This window comes from Meleagris gallopavo, chromosome 1 (assembly GCF_905368555.1).
Source record: "Meleagris gallopavo chromosome 1, MGAL_WU_HG_1.1, whole genome shotgun sequence".
In the NCBI taxonomy this organism is placed as follows: Eukaryota; Metazoa; Chordata; class Aves; order Galliformes; family Phasianidae; genus Meleagris; species Meleagris gallopavo.
Genome location: NC_139404.1, coordinates 113559413 through 113586172, shown reverse-complemented (window position 1 = coordinate 113586172; position 26760 = coordinate 113559413). Strand labels below are relative to the sequence as shown.

The 26760-nt window shown below is 38.8% G+C and overlaps 1 protein-coding gene across 15 annotated transcripts in view; it reads right to left on the bottom strand.

Moving 5' to 3' along the window:
- Nucleotides 1-26760, bottom strand: part of DMD (dystrophin) — a 1154126-nt gene that overhangs the window by 26420 nt on the left and 1100946 nt on the right. For 10 of the 15 annotated variants that reach the window (XM_085210257.1, XM_085210277.1, XM_085210286.1 and 7 more), the window contains 7 exons: nt 18516-18682; nt 16285-16396; nt 11234-11370; nt 10439-10477; nt 6051-6116; nt 4973-5038; nt 1923-2081 (listed from right to left, as the gene is read on the bottom strand). In XM_085210257.1, coding sequence (XP_085066383.1) covers nt 1923-2081; nt 4973-5038; nt 6051-6116; nt 10439-10477; nt 11234-11370; nt 16285-16396; nt 18516-18682 — 746 coding nt within the window. The remainder of the gene's footprint in view (nt 1-1922; nt 2082-4972; nt 5039-6050; nt 6117-10438; nt 10478-11233; nt 11371-16284; nt 16397-18515; nt 18683-26760) is intronic. The other 5 variants (XM_085210308.1, XM_085210281.1, XM_085210323.1 and 2 more) reach the window with 3 other exon arrangements.

Genomic DNA, 26760 nt, shown 5'->3' with positions numbered 1-26760 from the left:
AATGCCTTATCCTCAACTTTAATGACACCTGGACAAGCCAAATTTGACTTCACTGCAGCTACTAATGGACTATCCACAGAGTAAGGGAAGTCAGCATTTTCAAGAAGAGGTGGGGCTTGGACAGGGGTCTGTCCGACATCATGTCAGCTTTTTTTCAGGCAGGATTAAACATTTCTCCAAGTCTTTTCACTGCTAATGATTTCTCACAGAGAACAGCTAGACTTAACAATTTGATCTAACGCTTGACATGGCCTGAAGATTTTGTAGTTTGATTCAGAGAGGGTGCAACACTACTGGAAACAGAAGGGCATGAGAAAATAATGGTGGATTAAGTAACTTTTATAGCAAATTTCAACTTTAATGAAAAAAACCTGTGTGAAACAAACTACTAGGTATATTAATTACTCCTGCCTCTGGAGATGTATTGAGAAAAATCTATTTGAAAATAAAAACTGGTATTTATGCACAAGAGGCTATTCTCTTTTCCTGGCTGAAGCGCATCATACAGAAATACAGACCTAATCTTCAGGGGATTAGCTGATGCAAGTCCAGAAGGAAGCACAAGGCAGATTTACATCTTCCTCCTATTCTAGGTGACAGATAGCTTATTTCAGGTTTCTAAATCCTAAAATCAACTCAAGTTGTTCTGCAAGTCCAGGCTATGCTCTTTGGGACCAAGTCCCAGCCGCAGTCTTATAGAGATGATGGGGGTGATGGAGGCACTATAATTGATTACTAGCATCAAAAGAAGACTTCTGCATGGAGAAAAGATCTATAGCACTGCCAACTCTTGCAGTTATTTCCTTGACATTCCTAAGGTAAATGATTACTGCATTACACCCTCAACATAAACAAGACAAAAGTATCTTGCTCTTGCAGAAACAAGAAAAAGGAGCATGAAAATGCCAGTATCCTATACCATAAAAGCTGAAGACAGGAGAAGGCAAACAAAATGTGCTTTCTGTAGATCTAATAATTTTTATCTTACATTCTGATTTTAGAAGTTCTTGGTTGCAACTATTAATCTATCAATGTCAAGATCTACCAGTTTTTTATGCTGATGGCATACGGCTCCGGTGTACCGTAGAATTGGGACTGCAGTGTTGTGATGCTGCAAGAAATCATTTGGGGTTGTTTTGTTTTTTTTTGATCAATGAAGGCAATTTCAATTAAACTTCAAATTAGAAGGAGCATTAAATGATATTTGGTACTGAAAGGCTGAAGAAATGGCAAAAAATAAAACCAAAGAAATAGGAAGAAAAATGGATCCACATTTTAGTTACTGTGAAGTAACTCATTTTCTCTGAAGTAAATGCAACTTTACAACTTATTTTATCCCTAAAAATGCTACAGGATGAATTCTATCTAGATGAATAGCAGTTATTACACAGATTATTTATTCCAAATGAACTGAAGTCTTCTCAGAACTTCACATATCCTTTCTGAGAAATGCAAGTCTTTCCATAAACCTCCCTCTGCCTTTTCCAAACTGGAGTGCAAAAACCAACACACCCGTTATTCAATTAGCAGCAAAGTCTGGTACGAAGCTCATTACTATCGTGGAAGTAAAGGAAACAGTGGAACAGAAGGAAACGCTATGAAACACAACTAGCAGAGCTTGTTGGAGGTGACACCATAATTACAAGGATATTAAGTGACCCATACATTTGTTTGCAGCTCATCATTTTGAAGGTTCAGTGCTGACTCATCACTGCAGTGAACATAGGAATGAGTTAATAATGACGCTTTTTCAGCCTCATCATCTCACTTGCAGAGGGAAAACCATGAATGGCTTAGGTAGACTTAATAGAATGAATTTAATTTAAAGGACATTCTAAGAGCAGGGATTTTATTAGCTTTCCCTCTTCCCATTTGTATCTTTAGTGTGCAGACGATCACTACTACAGCTGACTGTAACCCACCGATTTTCTTCTTCCAGATCTGCAAGAATTCTCTCCAGTTCACCTCTTTCTTCGCTCTCCAGAGAAATCAAGATCTGGGCAGGGCTTCGGGGCTGGCTCAGGGGGGATTCCTGGTTCAGACTTTGGCAGTAGTGCTGGATTAACAAGTGTTCATCATCACTGGAAAACAAAGGAGGATAAACCACGTAGTTCTTAGACAGGAATTCACTGAATTCTTCGTAAAAAGCAGAGCAATATACCTTAAAACAAAATCCACTCAAATGTTCAACTTAGTTTATGGCAATTTTCCCCTTCTGTAGAACCGACCTCTCTTCCCCTCTGCTTCTCACATATTTAAAGCATAGTTTGGCTGACAATCACAGCTTTCCTCTTTTGCCTAAGTGAAATTTGAAATCTGCTCGAGAAAAAATCTTATCCTGCCTGATCTATGTTCCACAAAGGTTATTCAAGAAAAGAAGAGGCATCTATTTTATACGAACTCATTTAATAAAGGCATCCAAATACTTACCTATTTTACCCTATAAACTTGTAAATGGAGTGAAATAAAAGAAATATTGACTTAATAAAACAAAATTATGCCATTTCTCAGCAAGGAGTTGCTTTTTTTTTTCTTTTGGAATTACAAGTGATATACACTTTCAGAATATAAATACATTCTATTTAATATAAGTGAACAACTGCTTTATTTTATTGCCCTTGAAACTATCAGGCAATTGAAACAGAGAGTCTCTGGGAGAAAAAAACAAACTGAGTTCTGAAGAGCTTAACCAGCTCAGAAAATTAAATGGATGTATTTTTCAGGCTCTAAGGAATGGCATTCAGGCCCTAAGCTACGCAGCTAACACCAGCAGTAGCTGTAAGAAGCCATGAAAGGTAGCAACACCTCCAGCCAATCACAGAAAAAAACTACAAAGCTATTGTGAATCTTGCTTTTATGGTAATACTTACAACAAAATATTTCAGTCTAGCTTTATTTTTTTCTTGTTACCTTCGTAATTTAGAATTTAACTGACATTTGGAATGGCTGTTATTGCTCAAAATTCAGAATATTTCTTTTTGCATTTTATTACTGAAAACGTTAATGATGCCATTTTATAGACTGCAGGAGTGATAAAGCAATGCAGAGAACATTACTATTAGTTCATAAACGAGAAATACTAAATTTTTCACAAGCATAATTTCTTCTTTTTAAACAAAATTTTAAAGGCTTGTCTGTTTCTGAATTTGTAAGCAGCTTAAGCAAATTAACAGCGAAAAATATTGCAGCATAATGCCATTTTCAAAGACATTGTCCTGTGTGATCTTTAACCTATGTGTGTTTATAACTATGATGAAAACAAACATTAAAATATTTTGTACATGTATATACAGGCATTTTCTCTTTATTTTTCCTCAACAACGTCTCCATATTTATGGCATTCTAACTGTAATGTTAAGCCAAACACCATGAGAACATCAGCAAATAATATCTACAGGGCATCAAAGAAAACTCAGCTACACTTGTGAATTATGGTGAGCTTTAATTTTACTGCAATTTAAATCTGGTTCTTATATCTTCCAAAACAGAGAATATTTATTCTAACTTTTAAAGTACAAACTAAGTAATGAAGAGGCTGGACAATCAGTGGTTATGTTATTAACTTAATCACATTAATACAGCTTTTAATTAGCTAAAGAATGAACCAATCAGTGAGATGAAGCTGTAATAAAAACAATACAGCTTATGTATGATTTTCTGACTACGGGCACTGAAATATTTTCATGAGAACAACGGGAAAATATGTAATAATATAATGACAACAATTAAAAAGTGACATTCAGTTTGGGAAACAAAGTGCTCATTAACTGATTGAAACTACCCTGACACTGTGTATGTGTTAGTTTTCACGTGTCAGTTTAACTTTCTGCTCTGGGAACCAACAATGTAAAACCAATGTACAACTTATTTGGTCTTACACCTGATTTCCTTTCAAAGTTAGTTGGCAGCAATCCTACCAAGCCAAAAGAGAAAGCATTTCAAAACACAGAAACAAGCTATTTTATTACTATCTGTGAACACTTCACTGGCTCACAAACATCCTTACAAGTGATTTGGAGTCTGAATTTACAAATGAAAATTGGCAGTACAGCGCTGTAAAGGAACTCTTATTCAAACTCATTAAGAAGATTCTGTCTGAATTTTCAGAGAAATCCTCAAGCTGTGCAAAGCATGAGGTTATTGTAGAAAAAAAGATTTTTTAGAAAATATTTGAATGATTTGGAATTTGTGGCATGACTTCTATACAGACAATTAACTAAGACCTAATTTTCAAGCACCACAGTGACTTCCGTACTTCTCTCCTGTGTTCAATCATACTACTCACAGTTCGTTTTCTGGCTCTATGCCACTTAATTCAGAGAACAAATGAACTCAAGAAAATAATGAGATATCATGTTTGAGAACCACAAAAAGGTCTCAGTACGACGTCACACTGAACCATTCTTTAAAATTTTCAAACTACATTCCTTTAATTTTATATGTTTGTACACTTAAATTAGTAAAACCAATGCCTGTTAGTGGTATGTCTAACTTAAAGGTTACTATTTCTAATATATAGTGGTGAGGATGATTCCCTCATGGCTTATACCTGTAATATATTTCTACTATTTACAGGTCAAATTTTTCAGCACAGCCCCAACAGACTTTTGATTTACATTCTGCCCTTACAGTAATTTAACACGATTAATTGCAGTTCAGATAAAAGGGATAACTTTTTATCTTTTTCCTTAGAACACATTAGATGATGTATGTTTTTTTCCAAGTAATTTGGGAAGTATTTACTGAATAATTTTTTTGAGAAAATCAGTTATTTTATTTTGAAAGCATTAATCATCTGTTGCATAAATTCAGTATTAAAGCCATAAATTCAGACACTACTATACAAACTGAAAGAACAAGAGTTCATCATGAAATGGAACTGGGTGTGGTGCAGAGTGCTACAGAATTTCATTACAAGTTATTAACCTTCACAAGAAAATTCATGTCAAAAATACTAAAATGACCTACTTACATGCTCTCATTAGGTGAAATACTGTCATTTAGGTAAGAACCATTGGTGTTTTCCATTTCTGCTAGCCTGTGGAAAAACAAACAGACTCATTAAAATAAATTACATTTCCCATAAACCTTGTTTGCTTTAACATTCCTGAAAGAGTTAAAGAGTGTGATGTTTTTGATGACTTATAGAATTTGAAACCCAGAGGAATTTATACTCTCTGTTGATTATCAAAAGGTTTTGCAATTAGCTATCATGAATAATTGCTTTTTCATTACAATGACCTGGCTAAATTCACTTTTCATCTCTTCAGATTTTCAATTCTTGATCTGAGATTTTATTCAACTCATGACTAATTAATTCCACAGGAACAGAAAGGCCTTAAAGTGCCAGGGGACCACACAGATTGTTTCATACCTGGCAATGCCATCATCAGAACTGAAATTATTAGTCATTTCTCATTTTCAACAGCTAGTCCCTCCTAAACATACTGCATAATTCCAAGAATTATCCTATTATCAAATGATTCTGGGGGACAGAATGAGGAGGTTGCAATAACATTCGTTATCTCAAACCTTGCAAATTTGCTTCCTCGGTGGAGAAGCATGTCATTTTTCCTATCTGTGCAATTAACCCATTTTGTTGTTCTTAAGAGCTGTATGAAAGTGGAGAAGAGAACTGAAGCAGCAATATACCAATGATTTTTATCCTCCAAACCAAGGAAAGATCCTGTTTGTGGTAATCCATGTGGTGAATTACTTAACATTAAAATGGCAGTTGAGATTGTTGTAAAGTTTGGAGACTTCTGCTCTTCTGAATTGTATGATTACATTAGAGTAATTAAACCCTGTGCAAACTGAGTGCACAGCTTAACAAAGACCCCCCCAGGGAACCTAGATGCCATTTCTAAGCACACACACACCCTGGCATGCAAGTTAGTGGGAAGCTGGTTAGTAGCAAAAATGAGTTATACCCTGCATCCCAGAGCCTGGAGAAGAAATCCCCAGACCCCACTCAGGCAGTATGCAGCGTTTGGAATTTTTCAAATGATTGTTTAGAGAAAGACCTGCCTAACGTCCAGCTGGTCTCATACCTGCTAGCATAATGTTCAATGCGTGAATGAGTATCATCGTGTGAAAGCTGAGGGGACGAGGCAGGCCTATAAGGCAGAAAACACTGATTAATCACAAACAATACCCCCTTAAAAGTAAAAAGACACTTAGCTACGTCTACGCCCTCACATCTCTATGCCTTACGCTTACACTGCGTTTGACAAACAGCATGTTGTAACTGTGACCACGCATGGCGGGCACCTCCTCAAGCAGGCACGCAGTGTTTTGTGGTACCACACACAGCAATTTCATCATTTGGCAATCCATCTGTTGCAGACTCCTCACACAAACCCCCAAAAAATAATTTTCCAGAGGATGTGTAGATGAGCCCTTGCTCCCATCTTCCCCTCACACCTGCCTCCTCCATCTGAAATTGTGCCTGGCTTGCTCTGAAGGCAATGCTGTCAGGTGTCACTGGGAGCCCTTCCTCTGCCTCCCTGCAGCCCACGGCATGTCCCTAACCCAGTGGAGGCACGTTCCACCTAGAAAAGCCTGGAAGAGCTACTCCATCAGCAGCCAGAAACATTAAATGGCTGAAACGAGCATTTAATAACAGAATGTTGAAAGTGATGAGTTTCGTCCAGTCTTGATCCTGGAGAACACCTTGGTCAGGACAATGTCACCTCAGCACTTCAGAGACAGATGTGCTTGCAGGAAGCACTCCGACTGCCACGTGGGATTTTGCCTATCTGCATGTAGCAGGAGGTACCCAAACAACAGAACATGATGCAGCTTTCCGGATATTACAGTAACCCCTTATTTTAGCTGAATCTGAATTTCCATCTCTTGCAACTTCTTTTAGAACTCCTGATCAATGAATTGTCTTCCCTTCATGTTAAGTTGTTGGACACTGCTCAACTGGCAGTACACTACACCTCAAGGGCAGACAAAACCTGTTTTGTATTTACCGGTTATAAACCAGAACTAATAATCTCATGGTGCTTAATGCTTCTGTGCTAGGAGCTTGATCATCCTGCAGTTAAACTGCTAAGAGATCATTACACTTCACAGGTCATTTTCCAGTTTCATAAACAGTCTGCAAAAGGCTTTAGGAATATTAGGATCTTTCAGAATTCATAGAATGATATGCACCATACAAAACAGCCAATGCCTCGACGAAGGGCAAGGCTTTTCTCTTTAAGACATTACGGGCCAAGTATTGTGAATCTCATTTTATCAGAAATGAGCTTTGGCCTCCAAATGTAGTTTTTCCCACTACATATTCAGATAATACCAGAGAAAGCCAGTGGATAAATACCCAGTTCAGCATTTCTTGGTACAGCAGAGACTCATGCAGATGGACAATCACTTGCCTGCAACTTTGCATAGTATTTTCAAGAACATGTGGATTACCAAGCAAAATAGTAACTGTTTTCTGACAAACTGATGCGATCTTCATTTTTTGTTTGACAGGCAGTGCACGTCCAGCTAACCTAAGCTGGCACTAACGATGAAAGAAGAGGTCTTGTTTTCAATGCGCACACAAATGCTGCTGCTAGTACTGTTTGTGGATTAGGAAACTTGTATTAGAAGGAGCTTCAGTTTTGAACTGGATCATTCTCTGGTCCCTTTTACTCCATGACTCCACACATTTGTGGAGTGGGGACCAACTGGGCAGTGGAGGAACAGAAGTGATGTGTCTCTCTTTTGGCAGTAGTACAAGGTAAAAGCTTTGCTTGACTGCGTAGCTGCATACTTGCTGCTTCAAAACTAAGCTTTACATTCAGAAGTGAACAAAGTGTGCAATATGCATTTTTCTTAAAGACAGCCCAGTGTAACATGTTGCCTCTCTGCCAACTTTGTAGGCATGGGATAAGTCTACATTTCCAAGTTTGCCTCCACTTCAGAACGCACTGCAATGGAGATCTACCTCACTCAGATTTTAAAAAGTTTACTTATTAAAGCAAACCTGCTGGGAAGCACTGCAGTTTTCATGTTAAATTTAGCAGCTCAGAGGTACATTGTTGCCAGTACCTGAGCAGGCCTGGGAATAGCTGATAGCTGTGCTGCACTGAAGGCTGTTGGAGACACACTTTTAGATGACCATCTGTGCAAGCGCTCACTGGCCTTACCTTCCGAGCACATGTAATCAGCTCATGTAATCAGTCTGAACATTCAGTGAGAAGGTCGAGAAACACAGCCAATATTTAACCAAGATAGTCATTCCTTTTACAAGGGCTCCACAGCTGTACTTCTCAGGCTGGTGTCTGAAACAATAGACTGAGGAATTCCATTCACGTCAAGTGGTAATCGAGTGGTAAACACCTCGTCCTGCAATTCCCTGCACTTGTGGAAATGTGGCCGACAGGAGGAGGGCATTTTTTGTGCTATCCAGCACTGCAGTTAATGGCTCTTGAAAGCGCAGAATCAAGTAAATTGTTTTTGTGCCACTAACAGTCCACAATCCAAGTAAAAAGACATAAATTCTCATAAAAAGCTGTAAGCTGCCCCTTTAATGCTGGGCAAGCAGAATACATACGGGATAATAAGTGACCTAAATCACTTACTTGTATCAACACATATATATATGTATGTACACGCTTATAAACAAATTCAGATATCATATGTTGATGCCAGAATAGCTGTAGAGCTTTTGAATTTGGTCAGGTTATGCTTTTCTGCAGCACTCCAAAGACAGCCAAGAAACTGGTATGAGAATACCAAAAAAAAGGCAATGAAAACCAGAGCAGGATGTCTGCCTGCCAAAGCTCAAATGAGCCCTGTAACTGAAAAAATAGCTTTAAAGCTGGCTAGTTCAGTAATTTATGCTGTGACCCCAATGGTCTAGCACTAAAGAAAGAACCAAAGCTAGCAGAACAAACAGCAACTCTTTCCAGCCAATACTTCTTTTTTTTTTTTTTTTTAATTTCCTGATTTCTTGTCAGACCAGAAGAAAGCACTGTTTTCAGGAAGACATCTGACTTGATCTGATAAAAGGTGCTAGGTCTCTCTCCATCCAAATCATGTCTCTATGTATTTCCCAAGCTTTCTTAAATATTACATGCACATTAAGCTCCCTGTAGTATTCAACACTAAGTCTTAGGTGTGATGTTATCAGCGTGGCATACGTGAAGTTATTACTGTAAGTGAACCAGTGGCAGTGTACCTTACAAATAAGCATGTTATGGCAGCTTAATTTCATGTTATGTCAGACACAGCAATGGCATTCCATACTATCCAAGCATTCTTTAAATGGTTACTTTTAACTTTTCAATTGTTCTAAAGGGTAAGGAACCTACAGACAGAATTTTATATACAATATGCTGCAATCACCCCATGTGCACTTATAAATGCAAAAGCACCCTTAAAGTTCAAAGCCACTCTATTTCAGTCTGGATTCAGCCCTCTGGCAGTTTTGTGGGTGGATCCTTAACTATATGTGGTTTGCAGAATATACATTTCTTGCTTACACAAAATAAAATTCCTAGAGGATGAGCACTGCATTTGACTTCCCAATGGTCTGTGCTCCAAATGAAAACTATACATCAATATTCCAATGTATTCATTTCAGTCTTGTTTATTCTACCAAAAATTCAATGAAGGTGCAAGCCATATACATTTCACCATATGGAAATATATAAAATTCTATTTATTAGTCTCATTATCAATATGTGAATTAAAAATAAACCTTATTTAACATTGTTCTGAAATCATCCATGTAACACTGGTAGCAGCAAATGCCACAACGGTAAAGATATATCTTTAGTTTACGAGAAGGGTGTTACTACAACAGTAAGGTGATGCATGTGCAAGAATGATGCAAGAACAAAAATCCAGTCCACATCTGAAAAACCCTGCTTTTTTTAACTTCTGAAAAAATATACAGTAAACATTTCAACCTGCCTTCACAAATCGCATGTAAAAAAGCTGTAGTAAAATGTCCAGTGAGTTTTGGATTAATTTGGGCACGTGAGTATGCAGGTGTGCATGGTTGTGCATAAAACCAGATTATAGCTTTATCTACAAAACAGTACCATTCCTGAAATTGAATTAAATCCATTCAATTCATATCTTTCAAAAAGCATTTTGTATACACGTAGAGGGATTGACACATTCAGAAACACAGCCTTTTAAATGACAAACTCTCATAAGCATTAGTAAGACTGTACCAAAATCCCTGATAATTCCATGAAAATACATACTCCAGGAAGAGTATACAGAACACATTTCATGATTGCTGGAAGTTCCTGGATTTATCCCATTCTCCTCATCTGGGATCAAAACATTCCTTTAGAGAGTGTACCAAAGAAAATTATTCTTAAAGAAAGAAGGAAATGAACTTATGCAAAACTAAACAAAGAAATAAACAAAAAAGTGAGGGAACGCAGCAGCAGTAGCAGCAGCAGCACACTTCAGCAAAAGTACTCACGCAGAATCTACTGGCCAGAAGTTGATCAGAGTAACAGGACTGCAAGACAAAAAATGAGGAGGTGAAGAGAGAGGCAGAAGAAACTCAGCAGCAAAATAATTACAGAAAGATTAAAAAAAAAATAATCACAATAACTAAAAAACAGAAATCCAATAGACCAACATGAATGACCATGGAGAGCAAAGAACCAAAAAGAGAAACAAAATATCTAAAATTAAAAAAGAGAACGAGAGCAAGGACAAGCTGTGTGCAATTGCCATTAAACTTACAAAAAACAAAACAACCAAATAAACAAAAAAAACAACAAGGGGGAATGGGTTGCTCATCAGTTTTTCCATGTGTATTATTGCTCTTTTTTCCCCCAAAAACTGACTTCAAAGTCATTTTAATAAGACTAAATTTATGCGGTGAGAAAAGAAGAAGCCAGTTGAAAAGCTTGCAAACTAAATTAAAAAAAAATACAGAAAAATACCTATTTGGAAGGAAATAAAAATTTAATGAAGAGATCATTAGTTTTCAAAGTGCCATATCAAAACTAAACGTTTATAAGGCTGTCAGACAGCATGTTTTTTTTACTGACTGAAGTGGAAGTTCCTGTAAGGACAGGTATGCAAATATATAATAGGAACGGCAATTGGAACTCCAGCTTGTGTTTTCCTGCCAGCCGTGGTTAACAAAAAATGAAAGAAAGAATGAGGCTTTATGCATGTAGGAAGTGAAGGGAGTTGGCACCAGCTGGGAAGCTCAAAGAGCATACCAAATACACTGCTACTTAGAAACTTTATAGCTACTCACGTTTCCATGTTGTCTCCCTCCAAGACAGTTTGCACAGGCAGGTAGCCCATTCGTGGGTGCTTTGCAAAATATCTTTTTGTTCGAAATTTGTTTTTTAGTACCTTGGCAAAGTCACGCACATCTTCTCCAGAAGTTGTCTGAAAGCCACAAATCACAATGAAATCATCTTTCATGACAGGTTATTACTTTTAGTTGCCAGGCCATACGAAGGAGCTGTGGCCACACCAAGCAGGGTTGCCAATGACTTGGCCTCCAGAACCACACATTATTTATCAGTCACATCAAAATGCACTACAAAACAGCACAGCTAGAGGGGAGGCAGAAGAAAAGGGGAAGCTCCATAACCCATAACAGACCCATGCCTCTTCTCAGTTCATCTAAAGAGGACAAAAAATAATTAAATGAGAATTAGTCATTTCCTCACGTGGCCTGGGACTCTCCATCTATTTCTTGTGCAGCACTGAAATGGGTGTAACAGAGGGCACATGGCTGGTCAGTGGGAGCTGCCACCTGTCTGACTGGCTGAATCCTGACTCTTCCCATATGCTCACTGCTTCCATCTCCTGGATCTGTCGGTCCATGAAAGCCAGAGCAATACTCCTGGCACCTCTTCTTTGCAGTTTTCCTCCTCAGTCTTTTCTGCCATTAGTATTTTGATCAAAGAAAAACAAGAAGCAGGTGAGAGCTGCTGAAAGCTCTTACATCAGTTACTTCTTCTTGCATCTGTTAAATCTTAAGCTAAGAGGCATTTAAGATCGATAACCTGAGGAGAGTATAATTTACAGAAAGTTTTCTACTCCATTGCCTGCACTCAACCTCCTTTCTCCTACAGATACCAACACAGGAGCATAAAGTGCAATTAGTTTCCTGAAGACCAGAATAAGTCAGAAAGAGTTCAAAGCATGTCTGCTGTGAAGATGTAACACTTCTTGCAAGCCTGATTAAGAGTCAGACAATTTTCTGAAGAATTTTAATGGAAGACTTGAGTTACATTAGTCAGGCTGCACTCCATCTTTACACCTCACAGAGAAGCTTGACCCTGAAATACTGCTTTTCTACAGTAAATTAAGTTCATCCTGACCCACATAACGATATCACTTCTCCAGTGTATCTAATTTGAAGGAAAGAAATGAGGGAAAGTTAATCTTTCTGACATTTTTTAATGAGTTCTATGCCTTCTATTTCAGAAAGGAAGGAGGTGCTGGGATCCATCAGTCAAGCCCACTTTTGTGAAGCTGCTGATACACAGATGTATGTATTTTTAATGATTGCTCAGGTAGAAAAATTAAGCATGCTCTAAAAAATAATTTGCAGAAAGACTGAGATGCATTAACAGAAAGGAATGTTCTTCCCATACTGAAGATACCTACAAGCTTCATGTAAAGCAGGAAAGAATTTGACTCTTTCCAAACAATCTTGTATGAAAATTCAGTGTGATCAATGACTGGCAGAGAAATAATACATCAGAACTGACAAGCCAGTACAGCAGCATTTGTATTTCCAAGAAACTATGATAACACCCAGCAATATTTCAATGAACTTGAATTAAAGAAAGGGAGAGATTAAGTACATCTGGACCAGCCAGAGGACTCTGGAAAGGGCATTTACTGATGTGACCTGCAGTAGGAGGGAATTCCCTCTCCTTAACACAAGTTGCAATCCCACAGTGAGAATCCTTAACAAGGTAAGAATCATGAGACCAGTTAGAGCAATTCAGCTGGGAATTCTTCTGATATCTAGTCTTGGTACAAACAAATTAAGCATAGCTTTCTGTTCAGTTTGCTGACTTGTGTCATTTATAAACATTTGCTCCTGCTTTGCCTATTTTTAGCGTGTATTTTCAATGTGTATAGTTTCAACTGCAATTGATTATAATCTGATTGTGTTTTTAGGCACAGTGATTAATAAAACATTCTTTGCTTCAACCTTCCTGAGACATGTTATCTCTCCTGAACTCACATGACAGCCAAACAGCAAAATAGTGTGCTTGCATGGAAACATCCTGATCTAGTCTGAAAGCTGGTATCACACGCATCCCAAGAAGAAAGTACGTCTTTCAGTGACAACTTGAAATACCAGGCATTTCTCCTATGATCCAATTTCAATGTCAAAAATGTTCAAGGAGCACAGGAATGGCAAAAAAAATATGATTACCACATGAACAAGCTGATAGACTGAACCTATTTTCATCCAGACTTCCTGATTTATTCCACAGAAGTTTTACACCACACAATTTTCAGAATGCGAAACCAAATTCCCAGCAGAATGGGTTTACAAGGAAGAAACAGTGGAATTTTCTGTCCCTTACTTTTAGCACCCTATTTCTCTTAAATCAAAGCAGTGTACAGGCAGCTGAGTCTAGCATGTTGCAAAATTATTCCAAAACAAAAACTATTTCTTGACAAAAGCAGAACTTACAACCATCTGACTTTTTGCAGTTTGGTTTAATAAGGTGTCTTCCCAACCCCTCACTCCAGACCTCAGCCCCAATTTTAAACACTAGCTGTAGAAAATTATCTCAGTTTGATATGCTTAATTCTATCAAGGTAATTTTTTTGTGTGTGCTGGTGTTAAACCCAAACAGAAATATGATCCTACATTTAAATCTCAGTCTAGAAGAATGCTTCTATTCTTTATTTATTTGAAATCACCTCTCTTTGAACAAGACATCCAGCTGTGCGGCTTGCAGGACTAACTGTTGCAGTTTTTCTGTCTAAAAGAAAACTAAGGAACTGAGTTGGCCTCAATCTGCCTCAACCTTTTCGACTAAGGGAGAAGCTGGACATTCTACATGAGTTCTCAAATTCTCTTCCAGGAGAACTAAGGGCTGCAGTGCTCCAAAATTTCCTGGAAGTTCTCTGCCAAAGTGCAATCTGAGGTGAGAGATCTGTCTGGAGGAAGGGGAAAAAGTGCTTTGTCATCCGCAAAACTCTTTTCATTCATTTTGAAAACACATACTAGACACGCTAGTTTCAGTGGATATCTTGTTCAGTCACACAGTACTTAGGTTTACTTTTTCAATAGCTGCAGCACAAAAAAGATCAGCGCTTGCTGTGTGTCGCATTCACTTTTTTGCCCCAGTTAATTCAATTCTAATTCAGCTCACTGCTGGTACAGGCAGACACGGCACATTAGCACTGGCTGACAGAGTTCAGAATTCACCAAAAAATTTTACAGTCTTTAAATGCTTCTTTATTTTGATTCTGGATGCTGTTACAAGTTCTCCTTAGGCCTGTCAGTAACCTCCACTGTCAGGGAGAAGAGGAACCTGCTGGATGCTGTCTGTGTTGCAGTGAATTGCTTCAGGCTGTGGGAGCGTCTCACCACGCCATTTCATTTCTCTCTATTCACACCTTCCTAGAAACACACCTTATGAACAGGTAAGAAAACAGCAGTGAGATGTTGTTCTGTGCATTCCCTGAACTACTCACAATCTTCCACAATGCTTTTTAACAAGAATAAGAGTGGCAAATCACAGAACAAACCAGTAGCTGACTCAGCCAGAATGTACTCAGCTCAACTGGAAGGAGTGCTGTGGGCAGTCTGCTGCAGGAATGCCTGCTGTGGAGAGGTCTGTTCAGACTTGTCTCAGCATTGCTAAGGTTTCCCTCCGACCTGTGCAGCAGCTCAGGCAACTCACCCCCTCCCAGTAACTTCAACCCACAGGCAAAGATGTTGAAAAGCATCAGCCAGTGAATGCTGATGAAAAGTGAGCAAAAACACGCTGGTTTCCCCTTGCAGAGATTTGGATTAAACTGTGCCATTTGAATGCTATGGTAAAAGTTGATAATGTAAAACATCCATAAATTAAATTAAAGCACTGTATTTGCTCTACTACAATATTTTAGGTGAGTATTTGTTCTCTCTCTTTCCTGACTTTCTAACAAAAGCTAAAAGTCTTAGCTTCATTTTGGCAAAGCCTTTTTGTTTGGTTTAAGATATAAAAATTGTTCACGTAGCTAGCCTTTACTTAATTTTAATACTTTATTTTCACCATTTACACTTGACAAAACTACAAGATTAATGACTATCCTATAACATTAGGAAAAGAATCCAGAATGTAGAATGCTTCAGGATCACCACGCACAATAGCAAAGACAGCTGACAGTTCAGGTATGCTGTACTGTGAAATGACAGCTTGAGAGCTCCTCTAATTTATGGCCCTCTGCCACGGTCACGTGAGGTCAGAAAGAGAGGGACATGCTAAGAGGGTAGTATGGAGTTTTCTTTACCAGTTGCTTTGAACGAAAGAAACATTTATGCAAAAGTGATGCTTTTGCGTAAGGGAAGGCAGAAAAACTCCTTTACAGAAAGGGCTGCTAAGGACTGGAATAGGCTCCCCAGGGAGGTGGTTGAGTCACCATCCCTGGATGTGTTTAAAAACCGTTTGGATGTGGTGCTCAGGGATGTTATTTAGCAGAGGGTTGTTAGAGTTAGGGTAGTATGGTTAGGTTGTGGTTGGACTCGATGATCGTTAGCCCTTTTCCAACCTGAGCAATTCTATGATTCTATGACTGTACTGCACTGAATAGGACTTCCAGTCTTTGGAAACGAAACCAGATTTGCTACTCTAAAGAACTTCCCTGGTACGTTGTATTCTCCAGTCAACATAAAATAAAAACATACTACTAAATAGTGAAGAATTTAAAGATGCAATTGTAGTGCTGTCGGGAAAACAAGTACAAACTTCCTGGGGAAAGGAAAAGAAGCCTCACAGGAATAGGGAGAAAACATTATGACTTAGACAGAGACACGTTTGCACAAACCACAGCCTTCTTGATACATACATGGATGGCACTGAACATGGAGCAGCTCATCAGCATGCAATAACATACTATGATAGAGCACTGTACAAACAATGATACTTCAATTTACCTCCAACTCTATTTTTACTAAGCATTAGAAACTGTTGCAGTGTACAGATTACAGAAGGCAATTTCATTACAGGGGGAAAACACCACCCAAATGCTCTATTACCCTGAACACAGCAAATGAAGCTTTTCCTTTCTCCTTAACCATGAGCAGTAAGGGTCAGCAAAACAGCTACTTACTGGTGTGCAGTACTCCACCATGGGATAGTGCATTTTGTGACCTTTTGCAACACGGCCAGAGAAGAAGCAACTTTGGCAGATGTCATAGTTAAAGTGCTTTAAGCTTCTGTACCTAAAAGAGGGGGGAAAAAAAACACTGCTTCAGAGCTTAGAATATGAATACTTCATGTCAGCCTTTGGAGCTTTCTGAGTTATTAGGTGCTTTTCCCTGAGATGTCCCACAGTGCACATTACAGGACAGGGCTTGTTTGAGGGACAGGATTGCTGCCTCAAACCAAAGAAGTGGAGATGCTTAGCAAAGAATTTTCAAAAAGAATCCCTCTGTGTCACAAAATTTCTAATAACGGGCAATGCTGAAGAGTTCTAACTACAAATCACTCTCTCTCATAACACACAAAACAAAGCACCAAGATTTTTGTTACTGTAACACTAATTTCAGTCCTTTTGGTCTGTGACATGACATGAAACACAGAATGTCTTAAGCAAATAGAGTTCAGAGAAGTAATGCCTTCCTCAACATGTACCATCAGCAAGCCCTTCAGTGCTGATTGAAGGTAGGGATTTGTCACACTCCAGCATCTTCGTCAAAATATAATTTTTATGTATAGAATGCCATCCATGCAAAAATCTGAATGCACTTTTAGGTCATTATTTAATCTCATCAGTTTTATGAGACAGCTAACTTGTATCCACTGCGCTGAACTGCTTGAAAGAGCTGGAGGCATAAAGGTTTTCTTGTTCCAAATACGCTAAGCAGCTCTGTCACAATAACCTCAAAAGAACATTGTTTTACTGTACTGAGGCTCACAGTATTAACTTTCTAAAAGCTGTCCAACACAATGTCTTTTTGTCAAGTTTGTAAACAGGGTCTCAAAGACTTGCAAAGGCAGAGAAAAAAATCTCCAACAGACAGATTCAACTATCGTAATAGAATTGTTATATAAATTTAAGGGGCAGATGAGATCAGACAAAACTGGGAACACAGAGCTCCAGTGTCCACCCTCCACATTTCTGATGCTAACTAACTACACACTATTCATTCAATTGGTATCCTTTGATTTTCGAAGTGCTGCATTACCAATTCCATCCACTTGTCTCCAGCTGTTTATATAAATTGTGAGAGTAATTCAGTAGTTTCATGAACTGTCTCTGGAATAGGAAGCTTCTCCTTTGTGACTGTGTTGAACTCATTACAACCCATCCCTAGCTCTTCTTCAGTAATACTTATTATTCTCCAGTTTCAAAAACCAAGAAGAACAAAAGCAGGGGATGAGTTTCTAAGACATGACAAATAGCTTGACTGAAGAAAAACCCAGACTCAAAACAAAGCAGAACTTTAGCTATTTCCCTTGTTTCTCACTGACTGTACAATTGTATAGGAGAAAGGGCTACCCCATCATAGGTGTAAAAAAAACCCCATTCATACTCTCACATGCTAGAGTGAAATGATGGCTCTTCTATGTGGTATTGCTTGTTGCTGTTCAATATCTTGGTCTTAGAGCTAAAATTACAAAAAGGTCTTAGTAAACATCAAGATGTATAGAAGGAAAAATGCCAAAAGAAGATCAGGAATAAGGACAGAAACCATACAAAGCAGCTATTAGTAAGAGAAGCGATAAAACAAGTCTAGGCATAATTGAAAGTGAGTATTTGCTTAGCTGTGAAGTGGATTCTCAACAGGCATACCAGCACACGGCCATTTTACAACACACCGACTCATTCATTGCTATAGTAACCACAGTGTTGATCCAGATGGTTAAATAGATTAGCAACATGTCCAGCATACTAGTTAATATCCCACTAACCACATTCCTTTTCTGTAAAATGCACAGTATCTTTACGTCTGGAAAATTTCAAGTCATTCCTTGCTTTATGCCATGATAGAAAGCAGTTCATTAGGACCCAATTCAGAAAATAAAGCTGCGTGTATAAGAAACTGAATCTAAAGCAAATCATGTTAGTTGTGCAATCTGCCGATACAGTGGCTGAGGCACAGAAAGACTGGAAGGACAGAATACAGAGGAGGGGTGCTATCTTAACCAGTAAATGATTTTTGTTATCTTCAGCTTTTGCATCACTGTACCCAGTCTAAGCGTTACTCTCCCTCATGCCCCATCAAAACTCTCTTTAACAACACACAGAAAATCTGGGACATGACTTGCCTGGGAACAAGCAGAGCTACCTGTACACCATGCAGTGGTACACAAGGTAGAAAGGAAGTTAGTTTGTACCTGAATCCAATAATGGGGCACTCCTTGCAGATGTTACACTTCGCTTGGTGTTTGGCAGTTTCTGCAGCAGCTACCCTGTGCAGCACGGGCAGCCACACCATAGATTGTGGTTCCAGTCTCATCCAGTCCAGGAACAAGGCTGCTTCGATCTCAGGCTTGTTATTTGCCTGCAGCAGAGGGGAAGGAAGACAAGGGTTCAGCAGAAGTGATTAGCGTACCATCAGCTAATTAACAGTTCAAGTCACTGTTCTACAAGCTCTGCACCCTTTCCCCAAGTATCATTCAATTTCTCCTTCAGTTCATCCATCCCCCAGTAAACCAAGCAACCTTTAGGATACCGCCCTGAAAACAGGAACTAAACACTATTAATGTTTCCAATCTTGCAGTCTTGTTTCCAGTGTTTCCAGTCTCTCATTTTCTCTTACAATAGACAGCACTACTATGTACTCTGTCACAACAAAAATCATCCACTTACAACACCTGGCATTAAAGATAATCTTGTGCCTTCTCTATCTCTTATCTGTACTTGCATAGCACTCCTCATTTTAACAAACGCTGTGTTATTCAATCCCTAAAAATTGCATGTCTTTCTCTCAAAATTCCTTTAACACTCTTCGTTGTCACACTGATTTCCCCTCAAAATGCATATATAAGGAAACCATCTGAAGTCCTTCTCAAGCCTGATGTTGAACATACGAACTTCGCTTCCTTAAAAGCCTCACAGTCCCACTTCCCACCAAATCAACATTAAGTTTCTTGCCACTGCCTGAAAACACGATGCAGCTTTGTCCCACAGAACATGATGCTTTTAGTCTTGTATTCCAGTACCTCCTGCTTTTGTCTCTTCACCAAGAGCAAAACACTCCATTCAAACCTTCCAGCAGTCCTATTTCTCTGTCTTCTTCCCATCATATCCTAAATAGGGCAATTACTTTATGTATCTGTTGAACAGTAACTCCGAGGAACAAAACAGATTTCCATTGCACCTGGCACTGTGCAAACACCAAAACCATGCGTAGTTCCTTCTTCTCAGCATAGAGCATGGAACAAGGAATAGTAAACAGACTAGAAACACAAAGCAATGGAACAAAAGAGATCGGCACAAACAGAGGTCACTTGCTTGTTCCTCACTATTGCAGACAATACTGAGGAACAGGGTCAAACAGCTTCAGAAGGGATTTAAAAGAAAACTGAAATGAGTGTGAATTTCTAAGGGAAAATTCACTCCACTATAGGACTGAACACAACAAGCACAGAACTTGTTATCTGAGAATCAGGAACCTGGTTTCAGCCCTGAAAGAGATGATGGATCAGGTGGAAATAGCACAGGGCTCCATCTGATAGAAGGACACGAGGGAGGAAGAGCCTACACAGAGGACAGCAACCGTGATGAAGTAGGACAGCATCCCACTCCATTTCTGTAAACCATTTTAATGTGTTATCTCATATTCCTCATGACACGTCCTTCTATCCTTCCAACAGAAACTGCGTATTTATAACTAAGTATGTTTTAATCTTCTGGTTTCCTTTTTTTTTTTCTTTTCCTCTGGGCATTTAAACACAGTCTTCTTTGACCCAATCCTTTAGATTTTAAGTTTCACAATGCAAAGACTTAACTTGTGGTTTCAAATCTATTTGAAGCACTTCAATAAACAGTAAGCATTGACTTATCGTGTACGTGGACCACAATGAACAGGGGATTGAGCGTTGTTTTCTTTTTAATGCCTGCTCTGTTACTTTTACAATTTCTCATGAAATATGAGCTTAGTATGACCTATCTGAAACTTTCAGGTTTTGTTCAACTGAAGAACAATTATAACAATGAAGTTTGGGAAAATTTTACACTGCAGATCTAAACAGAAGAGAGTTAAAAGAAAAATCAGTTAAGGGTTCTTTTTGTGCGTTTATTTTTTTTTTAAAGTTAACACTGTTTATAATCTTTACAAATAAATTAACTGATCAATACTTTCAGGATGAGAAAAATGCTAAGTCTCCAGGACCAAACTCCTGACCACAAGAAAGAAATGAAAAAACATAGAATGTCTCCTGAATAACGGACTGCATTCATACTGACTTAAGATGCTGCTGCAATATGTTAATTAGAAATATATACATATATACGATCAGGGTTTTCTTACTGGCGTGCCAACGTATCTACAGTTATTCAGGCAAAGTCCCTCATTGTTCTTCCCAAAAAAACCCCAGCATCAAAAACAGAGAGAAAAACAAAATAGGACAGTGAAATCCAGGTAACAATGGCAACAGAATTTGTTCAGAGGAGTGAATACTACTTTCCACTGAAGGACATCAATGAATTCAACAAAATAAAATTAGTTCTAGAAGTCTCTTAAGAGAAAGAGGTATTCATGAAATATAATAATTTATATGCCTATTTCCAGTTGGCAGCTACAGAAACAAAGGGGCAGGGGAGTGATTTTCTGCAGCTCATTCAGCAAGCCAGCATCCACCAGAACTACACTGGCAAATCTTTTCTCTGCCTGGCAAGCTACACTTAAAACGCAAAGGTCCTCTAAATCTCTAATATTTTACGAGTATTTCTTTAATATTCCATTTCTAATAGGAAAACATGAAGTGTATTGAAAAGCTGCAGTGCAAGCTGCAGACAGAATAAAAATGAGCAGCTCAAAGCACTACTCTACACTTGTAGTTGCCTTAAATTTGCAGAGAAAAAATGCTGCAGTGATGATAGACTTTCTGTAACTTTCAAAGATCTCTTTTAATTTTGCAGTCACTGTCAATTGCCAGCAGGCCCAATGGTTGCCTACCCAGGGCTCCACACCCCAGCTGTACAAAACTTGTGCTCAGAGAGATTAGGAGCATTAAAATGTATCAGAACTGGTTCCGAATTATACTACATGAAGATTTAAAGACGTGGAGAAAAGCTGGTCAGGGTCAGATGGTAGAGGACAGGCAGTTCCCAACTGTTCCCTGAGCTGCTATTACAATTTTTTTAATAATCTCTAAATCCAGTAAAGGCGGCAGCTGACAATTTTACATAAGGGAAAGTCTGAATTCATGCAGTATGCATCTGAACCAACAAGAGTGAGCTGTAAAGAATATTAATGGTTCTTCTCTTGAACACATTTCTGTGGAACTCCCAATTTTTACGGTAATAACAGAGTGAATCATAAAATAAAATTCATAAAGCCCTTCCCAGCTTACAAGTAACAATTTCTTATGGGGTACATTCAAATTCATCATATTCCACACATCTGTTTTTCAGTATTTATTCTGCAGAAACAAAGGGGAATGGGAGGTTGCATGGTGTTGGCATCTTTATGTAATGCTTAGGATGTTTCTAGTTTTTTTAATTTCCTTCTCACATTCCAGCTAGTACGTTTAAAACTATCCTGCACTGTATGAAGTTCATCTATGCACAATGCAAAATACACTCCAAAATACAGTCATGATGTTACATGAAAAATGCAGTATGTTTTCAGACAGTCATACAACATAGCATCAATTTCTGGTAACATTTTTGAGGAATTATATTTTGCATAGCTGCAGGGCAAGGAACTACTGGAAATAATTTAATGTTATTAATTTAATAGTCTTTTCCATATAGGATGAAAAGCTTTGCGTTAATGTAAGTACTACTTTGGACAAACTCAAACTGAGGAATGGGATTCCTGTGACTTGTTAAAGCTTAAAAATGCAGAGCAAGCCATAAATAGAAGCCCTGTCTCCCAGAGCTTAGAGTTACATTAAACCCTGTTGAACCTCATCTTCCACTCTTGAACAGCTTCCCCAAAACGTTCATGTTCTCCCCACTGCCAGCTGGCAAGAAAACGCAAGTCAAGAGCTCATAGTTTCTGAGACTAGCACTGGTTCATAGGCAACAAAGGGAGGATTATTACAAAGGTAACATGGGGTGATGCAAAATGCTTAAATCTGGCTAACTCTTGGAGTGAATGCTTAAGATCATTTATTTCATCCCTTACATTACACTTACTCCACTCCACTCAGTGTTTTTAATGTTGTGGTTAAGACTAATAAAGCAAAAAAAAAAAAAAAACAAAACAAGAATGCAGAAGTGCCTTTGTTAACAGCTTTGTATATATACACTTAAAAATCATCATCTTCTTACGTCTCGCCTCTCAAACTAAATCTCTTTAAAATAACTCTTTGAACCAGTTCTCTTGTAGGACTCTTCAAGATTGCCTCTCAAAGTCAAGCACAGGTTCACAAAATCCTACTGAAATAAAACCAGAACTGCTGTTCTCTGACATAATGTAGCAGCTTGAGGAAGGAGATTTGCTAGTTCCCTGTAGGCCAGTTCTTCTGTGTCAGAGCCAAAAGCAGAAGAAAAATCCTACAAATAGAAACTAGGGCTGTCTGAATCTCAAGAGATTGAGTCTCTCAACAGCAACACTGCATCTGTCCATTATTTCCATACAGATCTCCACACAACTGTACGAAGCTGTTTGTACACGTTACTGATATTTCCTTGATATTAAAAAAATAAATACATAGAAACAGTAGCAATTAAAAATGCAGTCCTCATAAAACAACTGTCCAACCAATTCAAATCAGTGCACATACTGTTAAACTCATTGGCAGTGTCCTGGCCAGGGTTTGGACTTCCCAAACTCTTTCTAAAAGAGGTAACACGCCCCTATTTTGACGTTTGTTTATCTGAGTAAATACACTGTATTCAGACATCCAGTTAAGTGGTTGCAAAAACTTCACTGTCTACTGTCGACCTTCACTGATTGAAAGCAAACCTAGAAATTAAGACTACGCAACAGAGTATTAAAATACTTTAATCTGTCAAAATGAAAAGAAATGAGGTCTGAAATACAGATATTAACTGCTCCTTAGCATCACCTTTACCAGTTTTTTATATAAAGCACTCTATTTTGAGTACACCCTTAGAAAAAAATATACCATAGCTTATAGCTAAGAATCAAATATCAAGGAACGGACACTTTCATCTGTCTCTGTTCTCATCTCACATTTCTTCTGTCTCCCAGTGTCTCAGTAAAGCACACAAGGTGGTGATGTGAATACCTAGTCCTCTCTCTGCTACACAAGGAATCATTTAATAGTTTTACACTGGGATAAAAACACAATGCTTTTGTCCCTTAACTAATAAAAATTCACTATCCTACTTACTTAAAAAACACAGCCATCACTGATCTGGAAGTCAAGTGCTTTTACCCCATGGGAATACTGAACTTCCTCAATTTTGTTATGAATCTATGGACTACTTGTACACAGTCTGTGCCCAGGCAGAAGTACATACTCCCCAAATGGTCCTTACACCAAACTTACGCTCTCACCAAAAACACTTTCTTCAAAATCACACAACATACACTCACCCCATCTCTAAAGCATGGTGACCGCCCTGCCCTCCCCAAGTGCTCCCAAGGACTCGCATTTCAGATCCTGACCTGTGGAGATCTCCCTAGCTATGGCTGAAGAGAAAACGTCCCCTTTTCCTCTGACATCCCCTTCTCCTCTGCTGCTGTCTATGCCAGAAGAAGCTGTTGCCACGGCACCCAACCAAATGGGCATGGGAATTCAGAGGGAATTCTGCAGCGCACTTTTGCCACAGACTCTGACATGACTGCAATTTATTGCCAGCTTATCAACACCAGAACAACAAAATCAGTCTAAAAATCTAAGAAGATATTCCTCATCGTGGGTGAGCAGAGAAAGATTTAAATTAGTTCAGATACAGTAATGTTAACCTATTTTTAAAACCTGAATTATCTCACCCAAATGAAGAAGGAAGGGGGCGGAAGATGGCTGTGTGAGAAGGGCTATGAGGTCATGCATGAAGCGCCTAAAGCACCACAGGGAAGTGTAGCTGAAACCAGCTCAGGATCATGAAATGCAGAAGGGGAAAGCCCTGAAAAGCTATGCCTGCACCTTCCTCGTGTTCATTTTCCCCTCCCAGCAAAGGAAGCTGAGTGTGTATTAGAAGACAGAAAGAGGGAGCAGCCAGGAGAGGTGGCAGGCCATGTCCTTGCGGGCTGAGATGGCTGCTCCACAGGCAGCCACAACTTAGACCCCACACTGCTCCCTCTCAGGAACTCCCTACTCAAGGCACAGCTACCTCACAGCATCTCCTACACAGAAAGCATTTCACTGCAGTCCTCTCCTCTCCTTCTGGAAATGTCAAACCTCTCCCCATTTCTACTCTTGGCTGCTTTTTTTCATGTCTCATCCTAACCTGCCGTTCAGTCTCCTTCGTTACTATTATTTGCGCTGTCATTCTTACTGTCGCTCCCATTAGGTGACTCTTGAACTTGGCCCTTTCTTTTCCACTCCTTGGTCCCTTCTCCCTCCCTATGCTCCTCGCCTTTGGACTCTATCTGTCCCCCTATTTTCCCTCCTTTTCTCTCTCAAGCCTACGTAGAAGACTGCCTTAGCTGCTGCAAACCAGATTAGAAATCACCTTCCCACTCTGCAAGTTAAAACCCAGTTTTCATCTGCAGGAGGAAGAGAGGATACGATTCCTTTCAATGCAGATAAGAAAACTTGTTTTTAGTGGAGGTAAGAGGAGAAAATCTCAGGTTTTCCAGCACTTTATGACCACGTGGAAGTTCTGTACTTCTAGAAACACTGGCAACCAGATGCGATGCTGCATTTAGCCAGTTGGCTTTTCTTCAGTTGTTATAATTTTGCTATACCATTTTATTCAAATAATCATTTACTCCAAGTCTTCCTCCTATTTTATAAACAACGGTTTTTGTGTGTCTCACAAATACAAATTTTATTGTTTTCTTCCTAATATAAGCTCACAGATTGTTAACTCTTTTACAGAAAAACATCATTTTCTTGTTAGATTACAAGGTCACTTTCTTCATCAGTTTCTCAATACCATTTTTTAAGTGAGGTTGCTATTCTCTTGGGAAAACGATAAGATGTGGCAATTCCTAATTTCCTAGGAAGGTCACTTGCTCAAAACAGCTTTTGACATACAGTCTCTCATTGTGGATTTGCTGCAGCACCATTCTGCAGCGGTCTCATCTGAAAGCCTCATGAAGAACTCTTTTCAGAAGCCTTGAAAGCCCTAACAGGGTTTAACCTACCTGTCAAAGCTACTATGCATAGTAAATCAGCTTGAGTTATTCACCTGGAATACAGCCCTAAAATGTATTAATATGGAAATGAAAAAATATGAATCCTATCGAATCAGACAAAAGAAATTTGGAAAAAAAAAAAAGCGAATATCCCATCACAACTCAAAGTTCCTGTCCATTTTAGAATTAGACTGTATCTGTAGTCACTGTCTGTAAGAAGATTACTATCAACTATTAATATTCATTGAAAAAAAAAATTGCTGTTTGTTGCATGTTATACAGCAGAACTACTACCTAATGAAATTTGAGCAGCAGGCAAAGCACCAAGCAAAAAAAATCCCCTGCCCCCATCCAACCAAGGAAAATCCCCAAGGGACAGTTACAGGGTTGAACAAAGTTGTTTCCTTTACTGTGATGCAGAATATGCACAAAGACCATACATTACCTCCCATCTTCTACCTTTTCATTAAGTAGCTGTCTTACTCTTCTGCATTTTCCTGTTAGTTAGCAAAAAGATGAATAATTCCCTTAACTCTCTTCCTCCTCAGATTAAATAATTTACAAGTGTGAAAAAGAGCCTGGAATTGGCTATGTACTCCTCTACGGATAAGGCAGAAATTCTTTCAGAATTCTGTTAGGATGAAAAGCTGCATTACCCATTCAAACAACGAAAAAAGCTCATCAGGAGCTCCTCAGCCCTAGAAAGCACTTCAGTCAGTCATGTTTTCACATCCCTCTGCTGAGCACACAGCTGCCACTGGCATGTATATGCACAAAAATTAGTTTAACCAATGTTGTTCATCTATATGGTGAAATAAATGGTGATCTACTGCTGGCAGAAGAAAATTATAAAGGCAGGAACTGTCACAACAAAGACTTCCACTGCCTGCAGGATTCAGTTACGATACAGGCCCTGATGACAATTACTTGCTCTCCAGATGACAACATAAGTTTTAAGAACCAGACTGGACGGGGTTTTGAGCAACCTGCTCTAGTGGGAAGTGTCCCTGTCATCGCATGGCAGTTGGAAGAGGATGACCTTTAATGTCTTACCAATCCAAACCATTCTATGTTTCTGTGCTAACTCAGGCTTCTTCCATCACTACCTCATTTCTAGTGAAGACAGTGCCTACAAAGAAGCAGTGCAATTCATAGACAGCTTGTCAAATAAATAAACCAGTGAATTTCATTAA